The 13,248-nt window shown below is 37.9% G+C and overlaps 1 protein-coding gene across 1 annotated transcript in view; it reads right to left on the bottom strand.

The window, feature by feature from the left end:
* Window positions 1–13,248, bottom strand: part of adamts10 (ADAM metallopeptidase with thrombospondin type 1 motif, 10) — a 114,860-nt gene that overhangs the window by 88,127 nt on the left and 13,485 nt on the right. Inside the window, exon 2 of the mRNA XM_061975824.2 lies at window positions 6,404–6,775. Coding sequence (XP_061831808.1) covers window positions 6,404–6,506 — 103 coding nt within the window. The 5' untranslated portion in view covers window positions 6,507–6,775. The remainder of the gene's footprint in view (window positions 1–6,403; window positions 6,776–13,248) is intronic.

Genomic DNA, 13,248 nt, shown 5'->3' with positions numbered 1-13,248 from the left:
AGTGCATATGCTAAAGAGGCATGGAACTGTGTGGGGAGGTGTGAGGTGCCACAAAAGCATGGTTTGTGGGGGTGAGTTCGAGTTTAGCCTAGTTTAAGACATGCAAGTATGTTGTTTGTGTGAGCTGCCAAACATTTGAAGAAGTCTATTTAGTTCCACCTTTAGTTGACTGTTGAACCTTCGACCCCTTAAGGAGGTACACAAATGGCTTTAACTAGGACTGGACGATGTGGCCAAAAAAATCATCACAATTAATGTTTTCATATCATCCGATCTTGATTAATACCACAATTTATTTTTATTAATATTACAGTGAATTGTCCCGTGCAAGATTATACAGAGTACTGTATCCCTACTGTTTACTACTGCAGTATCTTGTAACAAACATTTCCACCATGTTTGATTGAGGTAATATATATGCTAACAGCTGACAACTGTCATTTTGTTCATGAATATAATTGTGCTTACTAGAGGTGCAACGATACAGGTAACCCACGCTCTGGTCCGTACCTGGTTTTACGGCCACGGTTTTGCTTCTTTTTCGGTACGTTTTGGGGGGGTTAAGAAAACAACTTTCTTGCCTCTCAAAGTTTTTTCGTTTTTTTGCTTGTCATCACTAACATTCTGCAGTAAAGAAAGTATAATTGGTGTAAGGCTGCAGCTAACGATTATTTTTCTATCGATTAATCTATAGATTATTTTTTTTCGATTAATCGGTTAATCTATAGATTATTTTTTTTCGATTAATCTATAGATTATTTTTCTTTTTACCGATTCTTTTTTTATTTAAAATGAAGATGAAAAAATAAATGTTGGCCAGTTTTTTCAAAAGGAATGACTTTTATTTACAAAAAAAAAAGTATGGCCACTCAGTCAACATTGACAACAACATGACAAAATATTCTGTAACAATGTAAACATTTAAAACTTTTAACATTTAACAAAATTAAAAGTAGCTTATTTGCTTTTTAATGTGCAAATATAAAAGTAAACATCCAGTGCAAATTTTAATATTCTGCAATAGTATAAGCATTTCTAAAGTAAAAGTATTGCTTATTTTGCTTTAAAATGTGCAAAAATAAAGATAAACATCCAATACAAAAAAGTGCAAAACGAAATATTCTGTAACAGTGTAAACATTTCAACAAAAGTAAAAGTATTGCTTATTTTGCTTAACACAACAATGATATCATGATTAAAGTGAAAGTTAATTGTTCGTTTGTACATAGTATATGTAACTGTTAATGTTGTAAAAGGTATTTGCACAACTAATTAACGTTAGCGTTAAAGAAGAGTGCGTCTTTGTAAACACTGAACAGGCATGCCAAACGCGCCTCTCAGAGCGAAACAGTGTTTTAGTTTATGAATTTACAACGCAGATACAAATGACACATTCATGATTTTGTGTAATGATGACAACGTATACTCACGCGGACGATTGACTAGTTGATGGTGATGGCAAGAACGCTGTCGGGTGTTTTCTTTTCAAATGTTCGTTCATAGCCGTTGTGCTGCTATGATAGGCCATTTCCGCTCGACACAGTACAACAACTGTCAAGTGTTTTGCTTTTTTCGCTGTGCTTATCCCACACTTGAAGGGATGTACCAATGCTGAATGTGGCTTCTGGATTTCACTCAAAAGACCAGACCGTAGTTACTTTTTCCTTTTATTTTCCTTTAGTTTGCAACAGTTTTTCCAACGAAGAAACAGCTTCTTTTTTCTTCTTTAGTCTTTTTAGCAGTCTTTAGCAGTGTTAGTAGACTTCAGTTTCTTTAGCTGTCATTAGCTGTCTTTAGTAGCCTTTAGTAGCCTTTAGATTCTTTAGTAGGTGAAAAACCTTTAAGGACAAAACACCACAAGATTAACATGCTGTAAAAAAAATCAATCAATTATCAATCCCATAATTTACAATTATTAATTAGGCTATCAAACTCTTAACCATTAAACAAGTGCAAGAAAATGGACACATCTTTTCCCTTTAAGTTAAAACAGATTTTAAATAAATTGTCTCAACATAAATGCACCAAGATACATATAAAATACATTTAAACCCAGAAACACAATAGATAAATGCAACAGAAAACCCAATATGCAAATACATAAATACCTAACCAATTAACCACCTATTTAGATACATATTTAAAATCCATATTCAATATAAATATATTATTAATTTAGCAGTGAAACACTCAATCTTAAACGCTGTCTACTGGTAGAAAAATGCCCCTTTTTCTATGCCCTCACCAGCAGCCAATGATCCAACACAGTTAAATCCAACACTTTAAATTGAGCGACTTCACCCTCCTGATGAAGCAAACTGCTCCAACATTTATCAAACTAAGCAAAGAATATCAACACTAAACAACAGTTGCATAACACACTGTGTGTATTTAGCCTCCAGACTAAGCACGCTACATGCACACAACCCCCCCCCACCCCCCCAATCTCACCAGCGCAACAGGTGCGCCACACCCACGAAGAGAAATATTAAATCTTACATACTTTTGGCACAACTCTGGGTTATCTGTAATGAACTAAACCTTTTTCCACTCTGCGCTGGCGTCTTTTGTACTCCTTGATTTGACAAAGCTGTCTAATTACTGGGCTCGCGCACCAGCAGATGAGACGGGAGCGCGCCGCGTTATACCTGCGCGTGAACGTAAACTGATCGGTTCTGATCATATAAGCCGACTGGCCGAAATAATGCCGAATTATATACATTTCCTGGGATTGCCTAGGTGAATAGGGATGCGGATGTGCTCTAAGATAAAATATAATTTTGGGGTTTGGCTGGTTGCTAAACAGCCACGGTTGCGAGCTCGCGCGTCAGCTGACGAGACAGCTGTTCACCGCTACAACATTATTAGGCCGTTTATTGAAATACTCCCACACTTTTGACGACTTTTGGCGTGCTTTTTTCCCCTCGCTCGCACCGCTCGCATCATCTGCTTTGCGCTCCGCCATGACGGCAGTGTGACGTAAATATGCGACGCGTCGAAACATAAAAACCGCGTCGACGTATTTACGTAACCGATGACGTCGACTACGTCGACGCGTCGTTTCAGCCTTAAATTGGTGTAGTGAATACTATAATACTTTTATTTCAAGTTAGCATTTACTAAACAACACTTTCAAAGGGTAAATTATTATTATTATTTACTTGTATACATCAGTGCTTTTCACTAGTGCTTTGGCATACAACAAGTGGTGACCCAGATTGTGGAGTTTTTAAAACCCAAATTCTGTATCTTATATTAAATGAAAATACATTAAAGTGCAGTTTGAATTTGAGGTATTGTAAAATAATATATACCAGCACATAAAACAAGTTTAATGATTATTTCAAAAACTAAATGTTTTTTATCCACAATCAAAATAAAGGAACACAAAGAGGTTTATTTTTATTTTTAGAACATGTTAGATCAGAGGAGTGGAATCTTTGCAGACTCAAATAAAAAGTCTGATTAAAAATTATTTAGATATAAAAATGCCTTTTATGATTAAATTAGCGGATGTGTTGATTCTCCCAGTCTGGACCAATACAGTCACATAGACTGTAGTCTGTAGTGCAGCGTATAGTGCCTGCAAGTCCGCATTTTTGGGCAGGATTACTGGTGAGCTGCAGCAGATAGTTAAAGTAAAGTCTGTCACTAAAGTCGCTGCTCTTTCTCAATATTGTGTTTCAACTTCTATGCTAGTTTTAGTCATATTTCTTTATTTTGGTCTCCTGGGCTGCACTTCGAGCTGTCTAAGGGGAAGAGGCACAACGCTGATAGAACATTCATTACGTCGTGATGAGACTCACTTTCGTGACGGTGCAATGGGAGGTCGCGCACACACGCAAACAGACAAAAACACACACACACAGTCACAGACACACACAGGATCACGGTCAATGAAGGTGGATTGTTCTGTGCAGGATTATACCATAGCATACTGTATATAGCATCGTTGCTTCCCTACTGTTTACTACTGCGGTAACTTCTAACAGACACATCCGCCATGTTTGATCGAAGAAATATGCTACCAGCTGATCACTGTGATCGAACTCAAATTAATCACGATCAACGATCACAATCATATAATCACCCTGTCCTAGCTTCGACACAATCAAACCTCACCAGTCACCCCGACACCCCAATGCCCCGAAAGCCCATGAAGACGCCTGTCGCAAAGAAAGGCTGTTGGCCGTTCCCACCACAGTCAAATCTACATTTGTTTGTTTTTTCTACCTACAGGTGTGCACAAATTACAGTTCAGTAAAAATTAAAATAAAGAAGACATAAATGAGTTGAAGTATCAGCTTAAAAAACAAAAATTGTGCATCCCTAAAAAAACCTCAATGTATTCCAGTCAGCAAAGTGGCAATGTAGAGATTGATCGATTATCGGAGCAGATATTCAGCTTTTTTTTTTTTATCAGTATCTGCCTTTTTTATCTTTTACAACTACAAGATAACTACATCAGCAGATACAATATACACACATATGATGCCAGAATTTATACCAAAAAAGAGCAGGCACCAATTCACACATTCTCATATTTTCTGTAACATCCAGCGAGAACAAGTAAGGCAGGGGTAGCTTGTAGCAAAGTATAGTAAAATACCACTGTGTTAGTGCTCCTTATTAGTTAAGCATTTTTTCAGTACATTCTGGAACTTGTAATATCAGTATGTTTGTAAATGTGGTGATACAGTATATCGTACAGAAAATAATGATGTAGGAGTAAATGAGATTTGAGATCACATGAAGGCACTTTCAGTTACAGTACGGTACAAAAAAACCGGTTCACTTCTGAATCGCCATTCCTATTTTATTACGTTTCTGAAGCGATTCAAAACTTTCAAGAATAATTTTTTAGAAATATGTTTTTTTTAGGTCATCCACACGCTTACTCGCTGTGCGTAAATGTTGTAATTCAAAAGCTAAGATGAGCTTTTGGTACCATACATTATAGCTCTTAACTGGTTTTGGACATGACCGTGATAAATGGATTTCTGCAATGTAGGCATTATCCACTATAAAGTACATATTGTCATAGCTAGAGCATAAACAAGCTGTTTACGACCTTCTAAATATGTTTTTAACATTATGAGAGTCATCTAGACAAAAAACAACACCTCTTAGTCACCTTTACACTCTTTACACCAGTATAGTAATACTGCCTGAGGCAGAGCCAATCAGTTTTTTCATTTTGACGCACTCCCATAAATCAATAAATCCTGTACAAAAAGAAAACGAGACATAGTTACATGCGCGCGGCGAAAAAATACACAGGAAGACAAATTAGTAGGCAAGCGTAGCTACAATGAGAAAGGACAATTTGGCTTTTTTTGGTTTATAACTTTTTCTCCGTCATTTTTCTGATGGCAGTAGGGCTGCAGCTATTCCACTAATCTATCGATTAGTTTGTTTGATTAATAATGTAATCGTGTAAAAACACCTGATAGCGTATTTTAGGGGAAAATAGTTTTTAATTAAAAAAAAATTCATTTCCGTCATTCTTTTTCTCTGATAAATGCACATCAAATTATATTGCACTTTCAACACATGTGCATTGGTAAAAATAAACAAATCATGTGTGCCCTTTTGCAACAACCTTGCGGAAACTATCTTTGCGTATGTAAAGGGTAAGAGTAAGATGCAGTCTAACCTCTAACCCCTATTCAAACTACCGGTACTATTTTTTTAATCAAATAAAAGAAAAACTTGTTTTGCATTATCTTTGTCATCTGTATTCAATGATTTCGTTAAAAAGTAGGGGAAAAAAAATCCTAAATCATATTTACTGTGAAAAAAATCTGAGATTTTATTTTTAGGCCATATCGCCTAGTAGGAAGTGTGTCAAAGTAGAGGAAAGTCATCACCAGGGAAGTGAAATTAAACATTGTAAATAACTCCGAAAGGTGATACCGGTAAATGTCATCCAATATTGGCTGCATGCTTGGTCTGAACCTTTTGATCGATGCAACCATCATGACATCCTGATGATTTTCTTGAAATTGTAAAAGGATCTGCTCCTATAATGGACTGTGATAACTAAGCAGCGTAATGTCATTATTGAGACTTCCCACACCCAATAAGCATGCCTATTCCTCTTTTTCAGTGTACAAGACAACCACATGGTATAAAAGCAGGGAGTTGTTCTCTCTTATGTCTGTTTCATTTAATTCATGTATTTAATATTTTCATGACTGTATTTCATATGTCCTTTCAATGCAAATTTAGGTATGAGTTTTTACTTACAATTTACAACACTGTCGTTGGTACAAAACGTCCGTAGACCGAAGACCTCCTGTACTGCTACTTTAGGGACTATTTTGTCTCGTGTCATTTAGTCTAATGTGAATGAACACAGGTAGGTAAGTCGAATGCAAGCAAATCGATCGTCTCCTCTCACCTTGTGACTGAGAGAACTCATCTCTGTGAACTCCTACGACCTCAGCGGCACCCATTACGACGATGACAGTGCAGATCACAGCAGTCCTCCATAGCGTTTCCATGGCTACAACAGTAGCAGCTTAAGTAACAGAATTCAGTGCAGTGGTCCCCGGGCCTCCGTCCCAACATGTCTCCTGGCCTCTCTGGCGCCCCCTGGCCTAGCAGTGGGACAGCTCAGCTCTCCGATGGGCCGTGGTCTGAAAAAGTATGGAGACGGACATAGCACCTTCTCTTGGTTGTCTCTCTCAGCAAGTAATGTTGGGGAACCCCGATCTAGATGTAAACAGGCCTGCTCAGAAGCAAATGTAGGACTGAAGTCCTCTCAGAAGCCCTGTGGACAGAAAAAGTTGACAACATGAGAGAAATTCCGGATAGGAGAATAAGAGAGAAAATGCAAATGTGGGCTTAATAGAGGAGTTGTACAGTTCTACAGTAAAAGGGGAACCCTTGAGATCAATAGTCTGACCAGATCTTAACACCAAGAGAATGACCACCTACTATTGCATTGTCCTGCAGTTAATCAATGTAGACTTTGGGCAAAGGGCACCCAGCCTATCTTTCACTCTGATGGTCAAAGACAACAGCAAGTTCAACCCTGAGGCCTCTGGGGCCTCACTTCTTAAGCTGCCTGCCCACCGGAAAGATTTCAAACACAAAGGAAGCATTGATGTTGTAAAAAGCTGTGCTTAATGCCCAAACAGGGACTTAAGTGGGTATTATGTCGGAGATCTAGGGGGAAAATGAGCCAATTTGAGAGGAGCAGCAGGTTGCCATCACCGCTATGGTGGCTGACTGTGCTGTTGGTTGCATGGCTGAGTGACTTTCAGGCTGAATGCTTGACTGTGCGGCTTATAATTGGCTGACATTCTGGCATGTCGACTGCTACGAGAGAATATTTGAGACTTGTATTTGTAAGAGGGGAAATGTTAAGTTGTGGTACAATAATGAAAAAGTAATCGACACCAAAGGTAACCGGAATGGCTCTGAAAAGAGTGCAGACTGCTGCCAAGTCCAGACTTAGGAAAAGTGAGAAAAGAATGAAGTACTAAAGTGTGTGTTCATTGGTCACCTGTTAGCAGGCTTCATCCTGGTTCAGATGACAATAGGACAGGCAGTGTAATTTTCTTTAACCCTTGAGTAAACCTTAACCAAAAAACTGACATTTTCTGCATTTTTTTATTCCTTTAACAAATCATTTTAATTTAAAGGTTAGAAGGCAGAAATTTGGCCACATAATATTTAACAAAGTTATTCCAAATAGGAGATATTGATTTACTATACACACCTTTGCCCATTTTGGTCACCAATTGACTCCCATTGTAATACATATGTTTCAACAGACTGAAAACCTGACATGTAACAATGCTTTCACCACAAATACTGAATGGATTTAAGCATCTCCCTTTGAAAGACAAAAATAAATACGTTTGGGTATAATTACACTTCTCAACCACTAGTTATTGTAAGAGACTAGGAGTGACGATTGATCGATACATTGATAGATCGGTTTATATTCCTAAATTTCAAGTATATAGATGTGTGCTTGGCGGGTTTGCCTTCCAAGAGATAGGTATCGATCCAATATCGTTTTAAAAGGGAATCGATCAATTTTATTGATACTAGAATAAGGAAAACATTGGATTTAGAAACGGCAGACTTTATATTAAGTTGAGCACTTGCAATAATAAAGATTTTAAACGTTAAGTCTATTTTCCTGTCTGTGGCGTCATCAAAACAAAAATGGCGGATATCTACGGTGGTTGAGAAAGGTCATAAACGCCAAGACAGTGTAATATCTGTGACATGTGTGTCTGTGTGCCTTTTGGAAGGGGTGCTTCTCCACTGCCAGGCATTTCAATATCATAACTTTCAGCCACATCACGATTGCAAAAGTCACAATAAATGCAAAAGACAACACAATAATAAAGCCGCAACACAACTTTAAACCACAGAAGACGCGACCGATACAATGGAAGTGAAAGCGAGGCAAGTTACCGCCACGCACCGACTCCCGGAACACAGAGAGAAGTTATTTGATGAGAAACAAATAATACAAGAGATGGATCAAAGAGGCTATGGAAATAAGGAAGCAAGGGACCAACACCATCAACAGGGATGATAGGCATACATGCTTCCCCACACCTGGGACAGTCTTTCATCGGCGATGCCAAGTCAGAACAGAATACAGCTATGGTCGAGTCGGGGAACTTTATTTAGCATTTACATTTACTGTTAAAATGTTGGTTACTGTATTTTTATTTAAAAAAAATGTTAATGCTGAAAATGTGAGCAGAAATTGTTTCCTCTTGTTAATTCAACCTAAAGTGTTGGTGGCACTTTATTCAAATAAGATGTGAATGCATTGGCCATTAATTGTTGTTCATTTGCTTGTTTGAATCAATACTTCATTTATACATAATTCTCTTACAAGAAATAACAGGAATATCAGAAACTTCATCTGCAGTGTCCAGTATACACTATTTATTTCACAGTAACTGCTTTATTTGTTTTGCTAAAAAGTTACAGAATTGATTTCAACTCACTGAATCGTTTCATATTGTTCTACAAAAGTAATATTGTCCCTGTATCGTATCGGCAACCACAAATAACGAATAGAATCAAATCGTTGCTGCACTCCTACGAGAGACATATTATTCATTCATATAATGCATTTTTAAACAGTTGTTCATTCAATTTGAAAAATCTGCCAACAAACGACCTAAATAAAGTAAACAACGCTCGTGGTGGGTTGTTATTACTGGAGAGGTGTGTAAATTATTATTATTATATAAAATGCAGTTTTGAAGACATTTTTTGTCCATTGTCAGTGTGTATGTGTGCAATGGCACCACTAAACCACTACATGACAACAGATAATGTGGTTATGTAACTTCAAATGCATGTCGTCTTATTATAAGTTATACGTTATTTACGTTACAACAAAGGTTCAGTTTCAGCAAAAAATAGGTACCGATAGCTTACAGTCATCCATTTTATATCACTTGTCTCTATCGCGGTTGCAAGGGGGGCTGGAGCCTATCTCAGATGCACTTGGGCAGAAGGCAGGGTAAACCCAGGGGGACTCCCCGCCTCATCGCATGGCCAACACAGACAACCAACACTCACATGCACACTCTAGGGCCGATTTAGTGTTGCTAATCTCGCAGAAAGGCACCACGGCTTTTTTTTTTTCCATAGTAAAAGTAAATGTGTTTGTTTGTTGGTTTAAATAAAACAGAATGAAACATAAAAGACATAACAATGTATCTATGGATAGATCTGAAGCTGCTGAAAGATTTGAGGCAATTTAAAGATAAAAAAAAAAAAAATCATACATGACTCAATTACCGGTAACACTTTTATGAGTTTGTCCATTTTTCCGCGAGCAGGAATAGGGATAGATTTTGGGAAAAACTGTCATTGTTCCCAACATAGTAATGCATTTCAGTGTTGTCATGAATTATTGACCTATTGAAGGCTGGAATTACCTCATCTAAAGTATTCCACTTTGCAACTCATTTTTGGAAAATATTACATGTTTTGTGTTTTTCCCAATCATAAAAGATTTTGGGTCTTGCTTTTAGAACAAGAGCATAAAACATAAAAAAAAAACATTACAAATATATGAAAAATGTATATCTATGGATATGAAGCTGTTGAAAAATGTATAAAAAAATAAATATATGACTTACTTATAACACTTTTTTTGAGAGCATTCGTTTTTCTTCACTTTCTCCACTTAACGTAGTTTTGAATTCAGTAGACTAAAGGGTTAAAGTGGACAGTTTTATTATGCCGTAATAAAGTGGAAAAAAACTCCTTTGAAATAGTTTTTTCTTGACCCACACACACCTCTTGAAAGTTCTGCAGAAATTGATGATGTTGTTTTTGCAAAACCTTGCAAATAAAAAAAAACACTCAACACATGTCACCTTCATCATTTTTGATGGAAGTAACTCAAAAGGGCATGGTTGTACAAGACCGAATCCTATCCCAGCTGACTTTGGGTTACAAGGCGCCCCTGTCAATATTAGGTCACATACACAGACATATATACACATACAGTATGAACAATGTCAGAGTCTCCAATTAACCTAGCCTGCATGTTTTAGGAATGTGAAGTCGAAGTTCCCAGAGAATACCCTTGCAAGCACAAGGAAAATATGCAAACTCCAAACAGACGTTCTGACATGCTAACCATAGTGCGGCCCTCTTACATAACATCTTACATTTATTATGTACTTAAATATGTCTGTGGATGTTCTCATTCATCCAAGTCATTGTAATCTCAGGGCATTCGATTGAGCGCATCTGGACTGTTTAGGTTGTCTTTGAAGACGTTTTGCCTCTCATCCAAGTAAGCTTCTTCAATTCATGCTCATAGACTTAGATTGGTCAAATCTAGTTTAGCGGCTGAATAGTACTTGAATAGTACAACTAGTAAAAAGTTTATTTGAGTAGAATGGTAGGAATTCAATTGGTACTGCTTGCTTAAAGTACATGATGATTGAGACATTAAACAGTTGAGCAAATAATGCAGAAATCCAATGCACGAACGTGAATTTTCAACACGATGACATCACACATTTTGAGTGATAGGTTGTCACCCTGTTAAATACAGAATACACAGTGGCTTTAAATATATGGTGTCAAGTTAAAGAAAGGAATGAGTGGTGTGTGTTTATAAGTGTCAAAAGGACCATTATAATGATGTATGGCTTGGAATCAATTTGAATAAGTACAGAGCTGCACATTTAAAATGCAATAAACTAGCATGATGCAGGCAACTTGGGCGTTTATTGTGAAAACTATCTGCACATTACTGTAGAATAAGAACACCCCAGACAATTACTGAGAGAAAACACTTCAGAGAGGTGGACAACACTTAACAGCAATACAATCCTTGATCTGTGCAGTGTTTTAAGTCAAGCACATGACAAGTACTTTCAATAACTAGATTACACGCTACTATAATTCATCATTCCTGTGCCTTGCTTTGTGAGGTGTGGTTTCAAATGCATTGTTTTACTCTGTGGTTGTGGAACATCAAGATTGGTTTGGACCAAAAATATGTAAAGATTCTTCAGATCCGAGAGACAATTGGGGAAGGAGCCTTGGTTTTGGCTGGGACATTGAAAGGAGCAATGTACTTTGATGATGTTGGGTTTATCACAAAAATACTTAAGTGACACTAGAAGGGTCAAGACAGTGCATTATATGCTGTCATTTCTCTAAAACAAGGAAATGAACAACAAGAACACTTTCTACAGCTTTGAGAGACAAAATGACAACAATGGCCTCCATTATCCAAAAATGTAATTGATTCAGAACCACCAAGACTCTTTTAATAGCAGGAGTGGCCAGACAAAAACTACCCCTGAGTAAAAGACAAATGGCAGTCTGCCTGGAGTTTCTCAAAAAGGCACCTGAAAGACTTTCAGACCACGGGAAACAAAATTATCTGGGCTGAGGACACAGATTTAACTCTGGTGTGGATGCCAGGCGTCATGTTTGCAGCAGTGAGGCTCACCTGTAACCTGTTTGCAATTAGTGTGTCTTTTAAGCCAAGCAGATTCTACCTGCCAGTTGATTTGGATAATCTTTTCTGTGTGTGCTTTTGGTCAACTATGTCCCTTCCCTAAGCAATCTTGTGAGTATTCCTCATATGTTTTCACTTTCAACACTAATTCTGTCTTTGGTTTGTTTTCCCCTTGTGCCTTTTTACTCAGGTGGTCTTTTGTTAATGCATTACTTAACAAAAGAACTAGAGCTAAGGTTATCTTACCTACAGGTGCTGCCCTCCTCCGTTTTCCTTGCTCTGACCAGCTCCGAACATAGTTTTTATTACTTTTTGTGGCTTGCTATCACAGTAAATAACAGACGTTTATAGTGGTTGTATTGCAACTATTTTTTCTACCAGACCACTATGGTATATTTGCTGTATTTATCCACATGGGTAGTTGCTAGTTACATTTGAAAAAATACTCAAGACAACTAAACCAAATTCAGTACCCGTTGAAGTCCGTCTGTACTACCAGGTAACAGTTAAAAATCGGACGTTTTTTCATAGGACACATTTCTGGCGTTGTTGTTGCACTCGTTAGCGACGGATGAGGAGATGCTGCTCCATTATTGATTTAAGTCAAGTCTGAATGTCATTTAAGCAGTTAGCGCCATCTTTTGACACTTCTTTTACCCCCGTCCTTGCACGCTACACCGGTACAACAAAGATGACGGGGAGAAGATGCTGTCGAAGTGGAGCCACGTAAATAAGACCGCCCACAAAACGGCGCATCCTGAAGCGATGGTCAGAAAGCGACTTGAAGATGGTCTGTAAAACATAATCTATGCAACATTTTGACCAACAAACACCATTACATGTTATGTAGATCACAAGGAAGTGTTTTAAATGTAGAAAAAAATCATGAGAGTGTCCGCCCTGAGATCGGTAGGTTGTGAGTTCAAACTCCTGCCGAGTCATACCAAAGATTATAAAGATGGGACCCATTACCTCCATGCTTGGCACTCAGCATCAAGGGTTGCAATTGGGGGTTAAATCACCAGAATGATTCCCGAGCACGGCCACCGCTGCTGTTCACAGCTCCCCTCACCTCCCAGAAGGTGGAACAAGGGAATGGGTCAAACGCAGAGGTTGATTTCACCGCACCTAGTGTGTGTGTGACTATCAGTGGTACTTTAACTTTATAATATGACCCCTTTAATGCGCCTTATAGTCTAGTGCGCATTTTGTATGAAAATAGACCCGCTCATCAGCAGCACGCCTTATAATCCGGTGCGCACTAC

This window comes from Nerophis lumbriciformis, linkage group LG14, assembly GCF_033978685.3.
Source record: "Nerophis lumbriciformis linkage group LG14, RoL_Nlum_v2.1, whole genome shotgun sequence".
Lineage (NCBI taxonomy): Eukaryota > Metazoa > Chordata > Actinopteri > Syngnathiformes > Syngnathidae > Nerophis > Nerophis lumbriciformis.
The sequence above is the reverse complement of the archived record's forward strand: the minus strand, read 5'-3'. Positions and strand labels throughout refer to the sequence as shown.